Source organism: Stegodyphus dumicola, chromosome 9 (genome assembly GCF_044657685.1).
Source record: "Stegodyphus dumicola isolate Sdum_Otavi_A_Nest chromosome 9, ASM4465768v1".
Taxonomy (NCBI): Eukaryota; Metazoa; Arthropoda; class Arachnida; order Araneae; family Eresidae; genus Stegodyphus; species Stegodyphus dumicola.
In genome coordinates, this window is record NC_140776.1 from 173113437 (window position 1) to 173134295 (window position 20859).

General features: G+C 35.1%; 1 protein-coding gene across 2 annotated transcripts in view; it reads right to left on the reverse strand.

Moving 5' to 3' along the window:
- Positions 1-19663, reverse strand: part of LOC118185968 (cytochrome P450 4C1-like) — a 72367-nt gene extending 52704 nt beyond the window's left edge. Inside the window, exons 1-3 of one of the 2 annotated variants that reach the window (XM_035355941.2) lie at positions 19318-19657; positions 11114-11226; positions 6702-6787 (exon numbers count right to left, since the gene is read on the reverse strand). In XM_035355941.2, the coding sequence (XP_035211832.1) occupies positions 6702-6787; positions 11114-11226; positions 19318-19528 (410 nt within the window). In that variant the 5' untranslated portion in view covers positions 19529-19657. Of the gene's footprint in view, positions 1-6701; positions 6788-11113; positions 11227-19317 lie in introns of both variants that reach the window. The other variant, XM_035355942.2, reaches the window with a different exon arrangement.
- Between the last annotated feature and the right edge of the window lie 1196 nt (positions 19664-20859).

The window sequence follows — 20859 nt, forward strand, 5'->3', positions numbered from 1 at the left end:
CCAATATAACGTTGCGCGCCTCTAATTAGCACGCAACCTAGAGGTGACTGTGAAAGTTTGTATAAACCACAGAGTCTTATAAAGGGTTTAAGTCCCTTTTTATTCAACGTACTAAATTACAATTGCGTCCTCTTGACGCTTACAACTGTGCCAACTAGGCAGTCAAATAAAAATAAAAACCTGAAAAGAAAATAAAGACAAGATTCTAACTACGAGGCTCTCTAAAATAACTAACTCACCGCGTTTTACAAATACCGCAGCTAATTCAGCAGACTTGAAGCTCACTGGAACAATTGCAACTACTTCCCGCCAAGCACATAGGCCGCAACGCGGGGTTCTTTAATTCTCGATTTCTACCTCCGCGCTCGAGAAGTAAGAATAACTCTCTCACCGAACTCGTTTCCTTCTATTTAAACCATACTACTTCCGCTGATAATTTGAATGCTTGCGCGTTCTACTCAAATTTACATATTCTGGCATTGGCAGTTCCAGGGGAAAGTAAGGATTGACAGGAAAGATAGTTTAAACTTAAAATAAATGTTAGTTAAAATAAATATAAACCCTACAACAGCATTCGCTGAAACAGCTTGAAAAAATGCACTTATTTCTAAATTCTGAGAGTTATTGAATATGGTTTCTTCACACATTGCGTCTGCAAAGTTTACGGATTCAGTTCTTTCAAAATCGAAACTTAAAGAAACAACTCTCTCATGTTTTAGCCTTGAATGTAAAATACTGTTGCTGTGACTAGACTCGCTTGTCTAATATCAGAGCAAGCCTACGGATTTCATCGCGGCAAGGAGGCAAGATGGCGCCTGTCTTTGACAAGTACTTTGGATACCATGCAGGTGACAGTACGACTTTGCTCAGTTCCGCCCCCAAGTTTGAAGAAGAGCATCCAGAGGGGGGGGGGACGTATCCGAGTATCACAACTCGAGAGGTTGTGGTAGGTCAAGAGGCCTACCACGCCTCTTGACCTACCACAACCTCTCGAGAGGACTTTTAGCTTTCCGCATATTTAGAATCCTCGCATATCTCACAGACATTATACGTTTACAAACATCCATGCCTTATTCGAGCCCGGCCCCTTCGGTATGGCAGTCAGTGTCGCTAACCTCTGTTTTTGTTCTGTAGCATATGCAATACTTGCAACTCTATCTTCAGCTCTTAGCTATGAAACAGCTTGGGCTTGATTTCTTCCAAGAACTTATCTTTTAGAATGCTGTTTAAGTCTCTCATTACGACTTTCTGAAACTCTTCAATGCTGTTTAGGTGAGTGTTCTCTTTAGAAAAGAGAAGTTTGTTTCTAGATCCAAATCTGGTGAATTAAATGGGTGGTAAAGAAATGTCACACTATTCTCTACTAAAAATTGCTTGACGGGATTTTGATTGTTTGACAGCACATTGTCTTGTAGTAAAAATCAGTTATTCCACAGAGCTTTCCCAGGTCATGCGCATTTTTTTAGAAATACATACATTACATCTTCTATAAAAAATCTAATGTGTACATCAAAGGACTTCCTTGCACGGAATATTAAATTATACGCATTTTTTTCTTGCATTTCGTTTAAACTTATTGGATTGAATTAAATCTACTTCGCCGACAGCCCATAAACCACAATAGAATAAATGCATTCTTTAAAATTCACTCTATTTGTTTACCATAGCGCCACTCTGGCGCTAGGTTCACTTAACAGCGTTAAATTTCGTCCATATTATAACTCAGAATGCATGTAAATTTATATCATTTGAAAAACTGTCTAATCGTTGCCACATGTTCTATTCAAATACTAAAATAAATCTGAAACGATGTATAAAAGAAATTAAGCAAACAAAACAAAAAAGAAACAGTTTTTCACGGACGATTCAGTATTTCTCATTCAATTAAATCAGTTCTCACTTCCCGAAAGGCAGAAATACACAAAAACTCAAACTATCTATATTAAAAATTACCAAGTAAATCTGAAACACTTATTTCCTAGAATAAATTCCAGAATGGATTAAGCATGATTTAATTCGCAATAATAAAAGAAGGCGTTATCTTTGTTGTTGCGAAGCTTAGTTTCTCTAGAATGGCCTGAAATCCGCTATTTTGCCAAGTTTGAAATGTAAACAAACATGTGTGCCATCGCACAATGCATTAGGCTTAGCCGCACTTAAACAAACATTAAATTGTTGATAACTCCACAAATATTGCATGAAGATTTACTAAAGCCGTAAAACCTTAACCCGAAGATAAGAACAACATAATTCAATCATTTTTAAAGCAAAAAATGCACAATTTACAAACATATAAGAATAAAGAAACTGAGCTCACTGAGCCGAGTAACAGAGTGGGTATATATATACATATATTTATATACTTTTGGTGCGGCCAATTGCAACCAAAATTGGAGGTGCACATCTGCATGTTATAGCAGTCCTATATACAAAATTTCAACATTCTGAGGCTACTCGTTTTCGAGTTATACGAGATACGTACGTACGCACAGATGCCACAAAAAAATTCTCTTTAGAATTCATTTTAAATCAGTTTTATAATTTTTTGGAGGAAAAAGAGTCCTTTATTCTTTCCTTACTTGCAGATGTCACGCAAAAATATCATTAAATTGCATTGGATAGCGGTCAAAATCGATATTTTCGTTGAAATGTGATACCAGAAAAATTTCGCGATTACAATACTTCCTTTTTACTTCGTACAAGGAAGTAAAAATGGAATTCACCGATTGCCTGTCACAAGTCCTTTTCAATACTAACAACAATAAAAAGAAATCAGCATAACCTTTACTCGAAATTTCTGAAACCGAATGAAGCTTCTTCAGGTCTAGGAGACGATTACCATTTTGTCTCAGGATCATAAATAAGGTGCCAAATTTCGACAGACGCTACGATTTGTTTAAAAAAATCAGGATTAATTTCTGCTTTATGCCTAGACCTTATTGCTAGTCTTTGCTCAACTTTTGAATCCACGAAAGCAGATGTTCACAGCATCAAAGGAAACAATTAAATTCTTAAAAAATTCTATCCGTAACTAAACTATATTTTGGGGAAAATAATTTGATATATGGGAGTATTAAATACAATCAATTATCGTAATGCCAGTTGACTGGAATTTGATAAAAATAATTAGCCTTAGAACTTTGTAGACGCAATGTGTGTTTCATAATGTGTGAAACACCAAAATATTTAAGAGTTCTTTTCAAATACTGCGATTTTAATCAAATTCACTGAAAATTACAACAAAAAATATAGGTATCATAAAATGACGTTTAAAATTTAAATGATAAAATTGAGAATAATTGTAAATTTCAAATCAAATTTGTCAAAAAAAAATTAAAGCGAACTGAAAGTAATCATTTTTATACTGTTACGGAATTTGTATGTAAGTAAATAATATCAGTGAAATTATACGGAAAATTGTAGTGTCTTTTGTGTAATGTAGCATGAAATGCTTGAAAGAGTCGAAGCTCTGCTGGAAAAATCAGATTACATAGGAAAGTCTATTTAAAATCCAGTAAATGTATATGGTATTTCTCCCACCTTCATAGCATGCCTTCGTGGTGTAGTGATCAGCACGCTCGACGCATATTCAAGAGGTCCGTGTTTCGAGTCCCGGCGAGGGCATTGCTCATCTTTCCATCTCCTGCTTCGAAATAACCTAATGTCTGTAGGGTGGCCCGAATTAAAAGATGGTGGATGATGCTCTCCACCGCCAGAATTTGGCGATTAGATCCCCTAAAATCCCAGTCACCTTTTAAAAAGGGGGGAGTCTGAAGGGTATTTCTCCCACGTTCTTAGCATGCTTTCGCGGTGTAGTGGTCAGCACTCTCGACGCGTATTCAAGAGGTCCGTGGTTCGGTTACAGCCGAAAACATCGCGGACGAAAACGTCGCGGAGAAAACAACGCAAGGCGAAAACGTTGTGCTAAAAACATCGTGGGAGAAAACATCGCAGTTCTAAAACATCGTGGTACAAAACATCGTCGTCGAAAATAAAGCGGTTCAAAAAATTCGCAGTTTAAAAACATCGCCGTCGAAAATATCGTGGTAAAAAATAAAGTAGCTACAAATCATCGCATGACGATAACATCGCAGACATGCTTTTTTCAGGCTTTAATAACTGTAAATGGATATTCCCATAATGATTTGTGAGCGCAAGTGATGTAAGGAAGGATAATTTTTACTTTCACATTTTTTTATTAACCAATAAATATTTGCTGAAAAAATAAGAAGGAAACTTAAGCATAGAAAATTAAATGCAACTTAATAGATTATACTTTTTATGAAAAATTACCTGTAAAATCTTTATAAAAAATTATTTATTAATGGTCTTTGTTAGTTAACTATGTCGATTTAAAATTCTATTAAGCGCTATAAGTTGCATTAATTTTCTATGCTTAAGTTTTCTTCTTATTTTCTCAGCAAAAATTTAATATTTAATAAAAAATATGAAAGTAAAAATTATCCTTCTTTACATCTTGCGCTCACAAATCATTATGGGAATATCCATTTACAGTTATTAAAGCCTGAAAAAAGCAAGTCTGCGATGTTATCGTCAGGCGATGATTTGTAGATACTTTATTTTTTACCACGATATTTTCGACGACGATGTTTTTTAAACTGCGAAGTTTTTGAACCGCTTTATTTTCGACGACGATGTTTTGTACCACGATGTTTTAGAACTGCGATGTTTTCTCTTTGCGATGTGTTCTCCCACGATGTTTTGTAGCACGACGTTTTCGCCTTGCGTTGTTTTCTCCGCGACGTTTTCGTCCGCGATGTTATCGGCGGACACCCCGTGTTTCGAATCTCGGAAAGGGCTTTGCTCGTATTTTATCTCTCCTGCTTCGAAATAATCTAATGACTCTACAAATGGCCGTCTCTCTAAATTGCTGAGATATCGTCAAGGTGGCTATGGTTTTTAACAGCTAATTTTTGTCATCAAATTTGGTGAGAAATCGCCGGAGGTTGCTAGACTTGACGACATTTAGCTACCATTTAGCGTCAGTCACTGTCTAACTATAACTGGTACTGTAACTGATCTCCTTGTGTAACTCGACCCTTATGTGTAACTTTAATCTTATATGCCTTCCAGTAATTTCGAGAAATCGAAAGTACTAGAAATTTCTTGGCGCCCGGGGAAAACTATATAAAATCCACAAGAGAGAGCTTCAGTTCTTAGTTCCTCAGATCAGAATCGACTACGGAGTATTGGGATATTCCCGTGTGAGCTTCGCTCTTTAGGTAAGCTTTGTTTTGAGGTGCGTTTAACGTTATTAGTTGTTTGAAGTTCTAACTACTGAATGTTGTCTATGATACTGAGAAGAGCTGTACGAGTATTTTCGTGGACATTTCCCGAACTTTAAAATGTTTCTTCTCGTAAAATAAATTTGATCAAACTATCATCGGTTTTGTGTGCATTCAATCTGCTATGAGCCCGTACGCACGCAACAATATGTAGCATTTCAATACAACCATTTCTAGTTCCTTGAGCTTCTGTTAATGTCCTAGTAGAATTCGTATATAGGAATCAAGGAATTTAATTTTTATTCACATATGATCAAAAATATTGTATTGACATTAGGCATTTTTGGAAGCAAAAGAAGTGAAAAATGAGGAACGCCTTCGCCGGGAATCGAACCACGGACCTCTGGAGTACGCGCCCAGAGTGCTGACCCCTACACTACGAAGACATGCTAAGCAAAAAGGCGGGAGAAATACCTTATATACTCCCCCTTCTAAGGAGCGGATAGGGTTTTACGGGACCCACTCGCCAAATCCTGGACGAGGAGAATCATTATTCACCACCCTTTTGTTCGGGCGCCACTGTAGAGACATTAGGTACTTTCTGGAAGCAGGAGAAGTGAAAAATGAGCAACGCCTTCGCCGGGAATCGAAGCACGGACCTCTGGAATACGCGCCCAGCATGCTGACCACTACACTACGAAGACATGCTAAGAAGGCGAGAGAAATACCTTATACAAGAATTACATACATTATTTTTTACTTTTTAGTGTGCATGTCGTAAAATGTTTTGATGTATTTTAGTTTATACGTTTTATCCAAGGGAATAAGAAAGAAAATTTCGGCGTCTGGATCTAAGAAAATTGTTCTTTGTAATCTGGTGAAAAATTACATTTAAATTTCTGTTTGATTTAGAAATTTTATTTCGTCTGTAAATTCAGGAGATAACTAATAATGAACGATTGAATATTTTGAATTATTCCTTCATTATTAAAAATTACACACTAGTTATAATTCGGAAATTCTTTGAAAAAGTACTGCGGTAAAACATTCGTTACACAAGAAATTTCTAAAGTTCTCCATTTGAATGAAAATTATTTTTCGATTATACAAGTATCGAAATTCTGCGATAATTAATTTGTTTGTTAAGATAGGATATGTGACAAATATTCAATTTATTCAATTCAACACTAAAAAAAAAAAGTTAGAAAACCTTTTTTTTTATAACCATGTATTCTCATCACAAATACTTACGTATGGAAAAAATTTGAGTCTTCACTTACATAAAAGGAGTTCTCTAATGCTGTCTCACAAAAAATAAACAAATAAACAAAAATTGAAATCATAGTTTGAGTGATGAGAAGGTTAGATAACCTCCTAAAAAGCATGAAGTCCTCATAGTACATAATATATTGCTACAGTCAGTATTAATAGCTAAATATTAAAATGCAATACAACCTGGTAAGTAAGCCAGTTCTCAAGAGTTTTCGAATAACAATGTAATCCTTAGATTTGTCATCAGCAGTTCGGCTGTTAATGACCTCCTACAGGAAGAAAAAAAAAAAAAAAAAAAAAAAAAATGTTAGGCTTATTTCACACACTGAAATTCTAAGATGATTTATGCACATAATTTGAAATGTTTAAGATAGTAACTGGTGTAATAAATGGCATACGAAAAGTGTACATTAGATATGGGCAGCTTCTTTTTTGTTGCTATCGATTTTGTGATTAAAAAATTAGTACCAAGCTATTGCTCAGATTTCAGAAAATTAGCACATCCAAGATCCCTGAGCTAATTAAATAACAGGAACATATTATATTAATTGATAAAGGCAAAGCGTACGATGATGCATACTTTCGTGGAGGACTTCTTATAAAGAAGACTGGCTCGTATTCAGATTACAAATGGGGGGAGGAGATGCTAAAACGCCTATGCAGTCCACGCGTTCAACAGGATTCGAACTTACGTGGAAGTATCAGTTTTTAACAGTCTTACCCTCTTGGCCATTAGAAAGACAATAAATCTAAATGAAAAAAGTAGAAATGAAATAGTTTAGGTTATGTTATTTTGATTATTTCTAAGCACACGAGCGTTATCTGCCTATGGAGTAAGATGTTCTGTAAAGCTCTCTGAGGAAAATTAATTCATCTTCGCGTTAAAGCGTGGAGGAAACCAGGATACTTCACCTTTAGCAGCGTTCAACAGGATTCGAACTTACGTAGAAGTATCAGTTTTTAACAGTCTTACCCCCTTGGCCATTAGAAGGACAATAAATCTAAATGAAAAAAAGTAGAAATGAAATAGTTTAGGTTATGTTATTTTGATTATTTCTAAGCACACGAGCGTTATCTGCCTAAACAGTTGTTGTAATGCCTAAACAGTTGTCTGAGGAGTAAGATGTTCTGTAAAGCTCTCTGAGGAAAATTAATTCATCTTCGCGTTAAGCGTGGAGGAAACCAGGATACTTCACCTTTAGCAAAACTATTTGTCAGGATTTGGACTTAGGTGAAATCACCAACGTTTAGCGCTCATACCATTGGACCAATAGTAGGCACTACAGATGAAGTATAAGACATTACTAAATCATATGAATAGTGAAACTTAGCCTTTAGTGTATTATGCGGCAATTTTCTCAAAAGAAAGTTAAATATTAACATGATAATGTCACATAGACCTACCTCCTAGTGGTGCACCCCGGGCAAAGTCCTTTGACGGCAGAGGGGTCTACTATTTCTGGACTTCGACTTCTGCCTCTAACTGCCATAAGGACTTAGTATGTAGAAATTCCACAAATAGTTGGTTGAAGACTATTCATAACAATATCCCTGACTGGCCTTGTACTACAGCTGTGACGATATTGCGACTAAAATTAAGCAATTAGAAGAGCCGCATTCGGCCTGCAGGCCGACTTAAGCCTACTTTAAATATACTCCAAACAGCGTAGGCGGTTGCTTCTTCGGTTTCGCCTTAGGCTAGATTAAGACCTTTCTTGTTGAACTCTTCAATCATTTTATTTGAAAAGCCAAACATTTCCTTAAGTTCAAATTTTTCTCTGAGCTTTTAGAGACCTTGCAAAATTTTAGGCATCCCAAATAATTTGTTATGGAATTTCCCTTCGTATAAAAATGCATTGAAGCTTTATATGCTTATGCATTCAAACACTATGAGGTAGTCCGCTAAAGATTGAGTGGAAAAATCGCTCAACACTGGTAGTTCCAACATGGGTTCGAATCCATGCGAACGGGCTGGCTGCGTGGAAGTTTCGTGGTTCGTGATCATACTACACCATTTTAGATAAAAAGGAAGGAATATTTTAAATGCGCATCATTACCACAATGAGTGTCCTTTATGGGAAGGAAGATGCCCTCTAGACACATCTGCAATTGCACAGCGATATTTGGCATCTTAAAATCGCAAATCCGTTCTTTCAGCCGTAGCGCAGATTCTTTACTCTGACGAACTATATTCTTTCTAAATGCTCTTGCAGATCTTCCAGGTATCGCTCATGCAAAGAAATGGAAACAGACAGCTGAAGAAGATATCACACTTCAGACGAAGATTTTCTTCAAATATGATCCGCAGCAGTGTAAATATGATGCTCTCGTGGAATGTACATGTATGTATATACAAGCAGGACCAAATATCCTACAGTACCAGGCGATGTTGGTTCTGGTGCTTTGTGTCGAAATGCAAATAACGAAAGGTGATCCAGGGTTGTTCTATTAAACACTTCTGCACTACCTTTTTGACTGTGGATGCAAAACAGTTGTCTGAGGCTTTTCCATTCCGACCATTTACGCACCCTTTAAATAAAGAAGGGACGAAATCGTTTTGTGTCGAAAGAACAAGGAAAGGCATCCTAAATCAGAAGAGGTCTACTAACCATCGGGCAGTAAAATGGTTGAAAAGTGGTAGTCCTGACCCCGCGAACGGGCTGGCTGCATAAGCGTTTTCATGGTTTTCCCCATGTGTAACGTGTATACGAGGCAGTTTCCCTTAGAAAGGTGTCTCTTCTCTTATGCAGATAGCCCTAGTGTGCTTTGCCATAATAAACTAAACCAAACACTTTGAGGTTTACAGCACGAGATGTAATTGTGCTCATACATCTGGCAAGTAAAATACCGTGCAAGCCTCCAGATGGAATCGTAATTTTTACGCGTGCTCTGAAGTACGTTGAATGTTTCAAGTGGGATATTCTATTTTTCTCACATCTAGAGCCTTCTAACAAGAAAAAAATGGGTAATTTCTCACTTCTCCATTTTTAAACTGAGGTTATTAGCTAAACGCTAGCGGGAAGAGTACCTTGATGTTTTAGACATATAATCAAGCATTTTGCTTAAATCACCTAGAACAGGAATGTGAAACTCGCGAATCATGATTCATTTTTCTGCTGCCCTTATCCCGAGAAAATAACAAAAAATATATGATTGTAATACATTGACAAAAACGGAAATTCATTACCATGTCGAAGCGAATATACAACTTCGTGTACCCTCTCAGCGTTACGGCCGGAAAATTCCGTATAGAAGGCTGTCTTCTATATTCATTATGCATTCAAATTTCTTCTAGTTTTTAATGTATCTGATTTCGGTTTGGATGTATATTGGAAAAAAAAGAATCAAGGTACAAAATGAGAGAGTAATTTTTTTTTTAAAATAAAATCAAGAAAATACGACTTATTCATGACATTTTGAGGAACTTTGCAATTTCAGGGCTAATCCCGTAACGCTCGGAGGGCTAAAGAACTCTTGACACGGTTTCTCTATAAAAAATATTTTCTCGATCCAGTTGAGAATATGCCAGCCAAATTATATATGGGGGGATCAAGGAATTTGACAAAGCACACGTAGGCTATCATCTACCTAAGAGCAAGGGAACCTTCGTGGAAGACTTGAGGAAAATTAAAGCATGTTCATCTGATACATAAGAAAAACCACGGAAAACAGCCATTACAGCTAATTTTTTCGCCTGGGGTCGAGGATGATTCCAACTACCAGTATTCAGAGGTCTTAACCAAGCCTGCCACTGACGGAGCCATTTGCAAATGGAATTAACAGAAATTCATTCGAATATATATCTAATGCAAAAATTCAGCGAAGCTGATATCCTTGAATTTTACAAATACTTACCTGTGTGGTTCACAGGAAACCGCAAATTTACATCTTGGTTTCCATGTTCTGTAATATGTATAAGGGTAAAAAAAAAACTTTTCTGCGTAATGAAGCGTAACAAATCCCTAACGAGATAAAGTTAACGGGTATTCATCTAACTTCTGAAAACCGCTAGGATGATCAAGATACTATCTTCATACATTTCAAAGCTAGTTGCAGGGAACATGATGCCCGTCGTCAGGAAAGAAATGGTAGATAATCATCTACCACTAAAGTTTCCTTTTACATTCCTCTTATTTTTCAAAGAACTACAATAGTAGCTAAACTTTTAGCGATTTGCTCCTTTTTAAATGCATCATTAAGCATGAAAATAACCTTTTTTTAACCTTGCGACCCAAAAATTTGTAAAATGTTGACAACTTGATTTACTGAGTTTGACATGTCTGCCAAATTCCAGTCGAAAAATATTGAGTTTCACTCTGTAATGCGCAGTGATTAGTAACCAAAATCTGTAAATTTATTTGCGCGGTCTTCATGAATGTTACAATTTAAGATATGAATGATTATGTGCTTAACTTATGCATAGCAAATATTTCATGCAATTGTTCACTGTACCATATAAAATGTGACATTTTGTATTGAATGAAGCCTTTTCCTATTCACAATGCTGAAATTTTCGTAAAATTCTATACTTTATTTTGAAAAGCTTAGTAACTGTAAATTATAAAAGCTATAGGATTCTTCTAAACAATTCTTACCTTGATATATTCTGCTTTATAAATGGCAACATACGGAATACATCCAACCCAAAATTGGAATACTCCTTCTCGCTGGAACATGCATGCGTTAGCAATAATTAATCTTAACACATCTATAAAAGAAGAAAGAAAAAAAATGGTTTGATTAAATCATCTGTGTTTTGCTCTTTATGTGAATTGTTCATTCTTTTATCTTATAGTTCCATAATTTAAAACGACAGCGTTTTATCAGTCCGGTTGTAGATCGTTTGTTGATAAGTATTTTATTTTCCAAAAATTATGACTACACCATTTGTTTAATCGGCCGTCTCAGTGAAGTCTAACTAGCGCCACCAGTTTCGGATTGCTAAACTAAACATCAGATCGAAAAGAAAGATCCAGTAGTAAAAATGAAAATCATTTTGATGACTGCTTTCTTCGCCAGATGGCACTATACGGGCTTTACTCTTTACTCCGCCCCACGGAGTATACTCCGTGCTCTGCCGTCCGCCCATTTGTTTTGCTATAATGTGGTTGTTGCTTACCACTTTAGCTAAATTTTCTGTATGAAAAGATCGCCGTTGTTGATGTCTTCTGCCGCAGTGTTATTATCTTTGCTGCGTTTGGCTATCTCGTTTTTACTGGATTGTTAATTTCACGTAGTTTTCTCTAAGTTCACACTTTGGATGCAGGTTAGTGACCCTTGTAGAATCCAATCTACCCATCTGCGAAGGGGACACCTTCGACTGCGGGAAGCGTAGATTCCCCCATCAGAGATGCATCCCGAATTGTTCCCGGTGATAATATAATATAGGTAAACTTCCAAAAAACTTAAGAGATCTCCTCAAAAACGGAATTATTACAGGGAAAAATGGAATCTCACATGGGATCCAGACCTAAAGAAAGAAATTAACAAACATAATACATAAAAAAAATTTAAATATAGATCTGAAAATGGGGAAGTAACAGTTTAGATGTAAATGACGACTCGTTTTAGGCATATATCAAAACAAAACCAGAAGAACTTATTCTTCTATTAGAGCAATTGCTATGGAAAGTAAAATAGCACAGCACTCTCCATCGAGGACAAAGCTACAGCTTTTGCAAATCATTTACAAAACCATTTCACGCTAAATATTGCTCCACGAGAGTAAATATTGCTTCACCTGTAAAGTTTGCTACTTTGTTAGAGCCTGTTTTAACGCTGGAAGCTTTCTCAGTTTGTAACACCATCTGAAATCGCCAATATTATCAAACATCTTAAAATAAAAAACGCTCCTTGAAACGACGGCATTACAAATTCTGCGATTAGAAAATTTGCACAGTAAGGCTATCAGTAAGTTTACTAGTAGCATAAACTGCTTATTTATGTATTTCTTGTTTTCCGGATTGTTGGAAAATGCGAGAAAATTCATCTTTTTCCTAAATATGATAAAAGATAGGATCAAACCTGAACAGTATCGGCCTATTAGTCTTTTATCTGGACTGAGTAAAATTTATGAACGCATTATTCTACATCCAATGCAGCCTTATATATACTTATTATCACAAGAACTTTAGAAAAAGGATCGAAGGATGCTTTAGAAAGCATCCTTCGACAACTAAGCAATTTGTAAGACTCATTGAATTTGCAGTTGCTGACGCTGAAGATTCAGTTCTTCTACCTGTCTTATATTTATTCTCTATGGTGGATTTTCCACAAACTGGCCTCGATCATAATTACTCGTATTATTTAGGATGGTTTCCTAAATAATTTTATTTAGGATTATTTAGGATTAATGGTGGTGACACAGCTTTGGCTGTCAAATCGACAATGCTAGGCATGCCGTTAAAAAGCTTCAAGATTAAATTCCCATATAGAAAGAGTATCTGAGAAAGGTGATGCAAAAAATGACGCATATCAATAAACACCCAAAAGTCCCATTTACTTGTTATCAGGAAAAGTTATGTTACTACAACCCTGTTAACGGAGTTGTGTCAATACAGCCTTGTTATCAGAAGTAATTACGTCAATACTCCCCTCAGAGTGAAATTAAAATTATTTAATGAAACTGTACCACAAATACAGAGAGCAAAATATTTAGCAGTTGTAGAGCTATGAGGTATTTTTGATGCTGGAAGACTTGAAAAATGAGCAATGCCCTCGCCGGAACTCGAACCACAGATCTCTCGAATACGCGCCGAGTATGCTGAATACTACACCACGAAGGCATGCTAAGAAGGTGGGGCAAATATCTTATATACTCCCTCCTTTTAAAGGACGACTGGGGATTATTGGACCCAATCGCCAAATCCTGGAGGTAGAGATTCATCATCCCCCACTTTTTTAATTCGGGCCCCACTAGGGTATTAGTTTTTTATGCTGAATGACTTGAAAAATGAGCAATATCCTCCCCGGAACTCGAACCACGGACCTCTCGAATACGCGCCGAGTGTGCTAACCACTACTCCACGAAGGCAGGCTAAGAAGTCGGGAGAAATATACTCGCCCTTTTAAAGGGCGGCTGAGAATTAGGGGACCCTATCGACAAATCCTGGTGGTGGAGAATCATCGTCCATCACTTTTTTAGTTCGGGCGCCACTGTAGAGACATTAGGACTTTTTGGAAGCAATGCTTTCTTCGGGACTCGAACCACGGACCTCTCGAATTCGCGTCGAGAATGCGGGAAAGTAATTAACAGTGTTCTTACTGGAAAATATTCACATATTAAGCTTAGAAAGAAAAGTTTTATCTGCACTTAGTAAATATTGTTACAATTTTAAAATTTTTTTTTAATTTAGCAGCCCCAGATGTTAATTTTATTTTAGTTAAAAATTTTAGTACTATGTAAAGAATATTTTTCCTTTTTTCTTCCTGTTAATGTGACATGATGGATCGGAAAGCCAATTAGGAATGGTCTTAAATTCCTTGCCATACTTCAAATGCAGTTTTTCGAAAATTTCATTATGGGGGCATTTTTTTATTGCAATGAAACCTTGGTTCACAAATGAAATTCAATCCTAAAGACTCTTCGTCTTTTTTTTTAGCCCAGAGGGGCTATTAGTCACGAAATGGCACTTTGTGTTGAGTTACTAAAAGCATTGTTTAACTTTTCAAATTGTTGTCACCAAATATTATCGCCCTATACTATGTTTCAAGAAATTAAATAATGAACAATCTGCATGAATGTATGTATGTATGTTTATCGCATTGTAAAAATACAACGGTACCTACACCCATCAAATTTTTAATAACATAGACCTCCACAGGAGTATCGGCTCCTGGACGCCCGCATTTTCAATTTCGAATTTGTTTTCTTGTGTATTTCGTATTTTGTAAAAGTTCAATTAATTTTTGGTTAAAAAGCTCAACGATTGCAAAGCTAGCGGTGGCAATACTTGTATTGAATAAAACACTTTCATCTCCAGCGCGCAAAGCTGTCTATCGGAAATTCTAAAGCTATGCTGTTTATAAATATTTTTAGCCAGAAGAAGCGTTAGCCTAAATGCTCTTGAAACGTGTATATGTGTGTAAATCAAGAAAATGTCTCTTTGGGCGTAATACAAAATCTTTCACTTTTTTAAATTTATTTAATTTAATTTAATTTAATTTAATTTTTTTTTTTTTTTTTTTTTTTTTTTTTTTAAGGTAAAAATTTCTGGACCATAGTTGATTGCTTAAATACTTAGAATTTACCACAAAAATACTTTGATGACTTAAATACCTCAAGTCACATGGCTCCAATTGTTCAGATTGAAGAAAACAATCAAGTATATTATCTACCGCATCATGCTGTTGTTAAACAGAGTTTAACTCTACCACTGAACTTCGTGTAGTATTTGACGAATCATGTACACCTAAAAATTCAGTTACTTTGAACTCTGTTTTAAGGGTAGGTGCAACACTACAAAGAGATATATTTTAAATATTGCTCAACTTTCGTATACATAAAATAGCTTTTTCTGATGACATAGGAAAAATTGTACCGCCAAATTTTAGTAGACAATGAGGATCAACATTTACAAAGAATTGTTTGGAGAGAATCTGTTAATTTAAAAATGCAGACATATAAATTATATACAGTTAATTATGGCACTGCATCTGTTCCATTTTTAGCAACACACTGTCCGTGGCAAATTGCTTTGGATGCAGAACAGGATCATCCTCATGTATCTTCCGTTCTTAAAAATGATTTCTATGTAGATGATTGTTTATCTGGATCAAAATAGTTTAGAGGAAGCAGTTGACCTTGAAAATGGATCCAGTTTTCACTCAGATGATTGGGCGAAAACTTTAGGGCTCTTTTGGAGCTCAACAGTAGATGCATTTTTATTTAACATTTATATGGATTTCGGGACTGAAATTACGAGTACTAAAAGAAGGTTCATTTCTCAATCTTCTAAAATCTATGCTATTGCTATGTTCAGTCAAGTTGAAAATGGTTTATTAACAGTGGTTCTTAAAGCTTGACTGGGATGCCTGACTGCCTAAAGAATGGGAAGAGAACTGCAGTGACTTCAAAACGATCTTAGGGTTCTCAGCAATGTTAAAATTTCGAGGTGCCTTCAAACTACGTCTAACCACATATATCTGCATGTGTTTTGTGACGCGTCAGAATCTGCTTCCGCTGCTGTCATCTGCTGTGTTCAACCAGCCTCTCACGACAAAAATGAAGTCAATTTGGCGGTTGCTAAAACCAAAGTTGCACCCATTAAACAAGTGTTCATACCCTAGATTGCAACTTCTAGATGCACTGCTCCTTGTCAGACTAATCAAAGCTGTCAAAGGTCTTCTCCAGCACTGAAATTTCCTTTCACGCTTGGACTGACTCTAAGGTTGTTCTCTGTTGGTTAGCAGCTCATCCTCGAAAATATAAGCTTTTTGCGGCAAACAGGACCTAGAAATATTAGATGCTATTCCCTATCAACAGTGGAGCTATATTTCGTCGAAACAGAACCCTGTCGATCTTCCTTCAAGAAGAATCGATCCTAAACTTCTTACCGAACATATCCCCTAGGGTAGCATGGGCCATCATTCTTAGCGTTCGACAGTTCAAAGTGGCCTCTGCAATGTTCTGTCAGTCATGGGACCAATAGTGATACAACTGTCATAGCTGAACAAAGGACAAAATCAATTTTTTGTACAGCAGCTTATTTGACTAAGGACACTCTGGATAATTTATTTCAGAACTGTTTTTATTTATCTAAAATAGTTAATGTAATTTCTTTTTGCTTAAGATTTATTTCTAGGTGCAAAGAACAGGTCTTTGGTTCTGAAGAAAATAGGTTAAAAAATCTTGCAGTAGTACCTTCATCTAATGAAAGGCAAGAAGCTATGAAGTTGATCATTAAATGGATCCAGTTTGTGCACTTCCATAAAGATATAAAAGATCTCAAAAATAATTCATCTTCAAGTCCTAACAGTGATTTAAGCTCACTTTTTCCTTTTCTAGATGATGATGGTGTTTTACGGGTGAGAGGGTCGGCTAGTACTAAACATCCCATAATTATCCCGGGTCAATACAGGATTGCCTTGTTACTTGTTAAACAATATCATGTAACTTATATGCATGCAGGACCCATTTTACTAGCTAACATTTTAAAGCAAAACTATTGGATTTTAAATGGTAAGAAACTTATTCAATATTTTATCCATAAGTGTATTGTGTGTCGCAGATATAAATTGTCACGTAATAATCAATTAATGGGAAACTTACCAAAACAAAGAGTAAAAACATGAGAGACCATTTTTAGCACAGGCATTGATTATGCCGGTTCTGTAATTTTGAAATGTTGCTTTAAGGTCGTTGCTTTAAGACCACTAGGGATTATATAGTTTTGTTTCTTTGTCTAGCTATCAAAGCTTACTATATTGAGGTAGTTAGCGACTTAACTGCAGATTCTTTCATTGCTGCTCTTAGGCGATTTGTATCAAGGCGTGGTACACCTCGATATTTATTTTCGGGTAATGGTACGAACTTTTTGTTGGGGCAAAAAGAAAATTGTTCGAATTGCATACTCTGCTACTTTCACTTAACAGCAATGAATTGATTTTAAATTATTTAGCTCAAAATACTATCGAATGAAAAATGATTCCACCTGCTTCTCCCAATGTTGGTGGTTTGTGGGAGTCAGGGATCAAGTTCATAAAATTTTATTTGAAAAGAATGATAGGAGAGACAAAGTTTGCATTTGAGGAATTAACTAGTTTCTAACTCAAATTGAAGCTGTGTTAAATTCAAGGCCCCTTGTCTAAAACTAATCACAATAATATAGTTAATTTAGATGCCTTGACGCCATTACATTTTTAACTGGGGATGTTATTACTAGCATCCGAGAACAGAATTTTTCTAATACTTCCAAACCCACTTTATTAAAACGATGGGAATTTAAATTCCTTACAACAAAGATACAAATGGAAGGAACAACTTCCAAATTTGTCTGTAGGTGATATTGTATTAATTAAGGAGAACAACATGCCTCCTGGTGTTTGGCTATTAAGTTGCATTGTTGAAATCCATCCCGGAAAGGATGGCAATGTTAGAGTTGTTACAGTAAAAACTATTAATTATCATTTTAAAAGACCTGTAGTAAAACTTTTGCCATTGCATCGGGAATGATCTGTTGTTAATGCAATAGCAAGGGAGGGAGCTAATGTTGGATGTATATTTAATATTTGCATTCCTTTTTTTTTTCTTCTTTTGCCTTATTTATTTTCTCACTATTTAATTTTATGTTATGATTTTTACAATAATCTTGTTACTGGCAACAATCTTTATTTTACTATTGAGTTTGTGCGAATGGAAACAGTTCATGTTTATATTTCAGTAGAATAGCGTTCCTAGCCTCACTGTGCTGCGGGCAATCTTTCTGTTAAAGAATTTCATGTTTTAGAATGTCAATAAAAATTTTCTACAAAGCTGATGCTTTTTAGTTCAAGGCAACTATCCCTTATCCTTACTAAGAAAAATGAATGACCCTTTCTTTCCCCTTTAGCCCTAATCGACTCGGGTTGAGATTCATTCGGTCTCGGTTCAGAAGGTTAAGCTGTTGTTGGTGAGAGAATGTTGGATTTCATATGACATGAAGTTTATAATTTATGAATATTTTCATTTAATTTTTTTTTTTTTTTTTTTTTTTTTTAATTTTTGTTTCTTGCACGTGGCAATCAAAAGATGTGGAATATTTAAAGCTTTGAACGAAAGTTGTTTAGTCTGTTGAATTCCACGACGATAGTAACTTGAATATTTTAGTTAGTGTATGATGCTGAATACGCATAATTTGCTATTATGTTTATGTTTAAAACTGACTTCGCAGTGCTCTGATCTGATAAGTTCATACATTTATTTACTCAATAATTATTTACAAGAATTGTTCATTCTCTATTTTATGATGAATTACATATATATAGGATTATGCTTTTACTTGCAAAGCTGTTGGGCTTTGTTTTACTCATCTAGTATTTTATCATCTCATTTTACTATTCTGTTTACGTAAAATAACGGCGTTTTACTACTGCAAAACTTAAAAGTTACTATTCTGTTTACGTTTAAAATTCACATTTTAGTGCTTTCATTTAGTGCGCCTAAAAAATTCGCCAAATTTTGAAGGCCAAAATAGTTTGGCGCCAACTTATCCCGCTTATGGAATTTTAGCCAAAATTTACCTAATGTGATTTTGTTGCCTACATTTTAAAATGTTTCTAAAAGAAAAAATGGTATTTTTTATTGAAAATGTGACTTCATACTGCTTTATCACTGTGATATCTTTACATAAAAAGTTTAGTTTACATCTTACCTCATAAGGTATTTCTCTGCCTTCTTAGCATGCCTTTGTTGTGTAGTGATGAGCACGATCGACGCGAATTCAAGAGTCCGTGGTTCGATTCTCGGCGAGGGCATTGCTCATTTTTCATTTCTCCTACTTTCAAAAAAATAACCTAAAAAAATACGTCATTCTGCATAAACTTTGCAGATCAAAGAACTAGCATACATACTTTACCTCTGACGACATTCTTTCCCACTTGTCTTTCGTTGCAACAAAAACTTTATTGGGCATATGAATGTTAGTAACTCCAGATATCAACACGTTTTTCATCCAGGTAATTTGTACGCGATGACAGGCGTTTCATTTTATTCGAAATTATTTTTGTCTTTCTAGTTTCATCTTATCGAAATTTGATTACAATATTTAGTCAAAGAAAGTGTCTTTTAGTAAAACAAATTTCATTGATATAAGTTACTTACTCGCAAGTACTGGAATCTTCTTGATATTCCGCATTTGTTGAAAATATTGCCAAAAAACCAAAAGAGGATTTGTTGCACCATATATCGGAAAAGTGGCATAATTCTTGGCCGTATTAGATTTGCGAAACCAAATGTAAATCACAACAATCGCATTAATAAAAAGCACCATTCCCACAAACGTTAAAATTAGCAGGTTTAATATGAGCTCCATCTTCTAAAAATTTAATTACTTCACTCTAGCATATTTAGTCCACGTGAAGTATTTATTTCATGCTATCTTCAAAACTTATTCTGTGCTTTTGATAAATTTGATATATTTCGATGGCCTCATTGATCACGTGACTTGTGTATACCTTTTGTAAACAATCAATGCAGATGACCTCAGAGATCACGTGACTTATGTACAGCTAATGCAAACAAGCAAGGTCATTCTTTCTCTTCTTCTCTTGCGGAATGTATCTCATTATTTGCAGTTGCGATTTGAATCAAAATTTACACAATTCTTACACCCTTGATAGATAGCATAACAATAATTTATTTTCGTTTATCTTTCTAATATTTTATTACTCCATTTGGACACTTTTTTATCAGAGAATGATAAACAAATAACTTGAACCTTTCTTACCATTATCTGCTGATATATACATCGACTTTTGACATCTTTTTTATCTTGGTGTAAAATCTGAGTTATGTCAATTCATAGTTCAAATTCTAACTTTTATTATTCCATACGCATTGTTTTATAAAGTTATTTATGCCAATTTTGTTAAACATTTATTCGACTCTAATCTTAATATTTAATATAGATCTCCTTATAAAGACCCGATTTTCTTGAAATCTTCCCTACATAAATTTGCCATAAAAATAGAATATTCCATAAAACTTCTAAAACAGTTTAATATAGTTTCTCTCAGCTACCTTTGTTAAAAGGCAAACTAATCATTCTAAGATTTTTATTCTTACACCATCCAATGTATTGGATATTTTTCTAAATAAAAGTATTTAGAATTTCTGATGTAACTTTGCAGAATTTCGGCGATTTGCAAAAACTGTTTGACTTTTTAGTCGTTGCGCAGTTGGTACCAATAATGGGTATTTATATTCAGTCTGCTCTCAATATATTATCTCCAAGAACCTTTCAAAAGTTTAAACGCCAATTTAAGAATACTTTTTTAAAAATAGAAGAAAACGTTTTCCTATAATCCTTCTTGCATTCCATCACTGAATACAATTGCATTTCCAATCGTTTCGTTTTAAATTTTAGCAAGCATGTAAGTTAATTTTAATTTCTTCCCGAGTCTGATCTTTATAAAATAGCTACTTTTATTTAATTTTAAGTATTTTGCCATTTTGATCGTCTTTTGATTTTGAATTACTTTTTATGTTAAAAATATACACTTTTTTTTTTTTTTTTTTTACATTGTGTCCTTAGTGGACAACTTAAGTTTAAAAGATTATTTACTATTTTATTTTGCTTATGAAGATTACTAATGTCTTTATTTTATCGTGACATGTGATTTGGCTCTTGAAGAAATATAATTT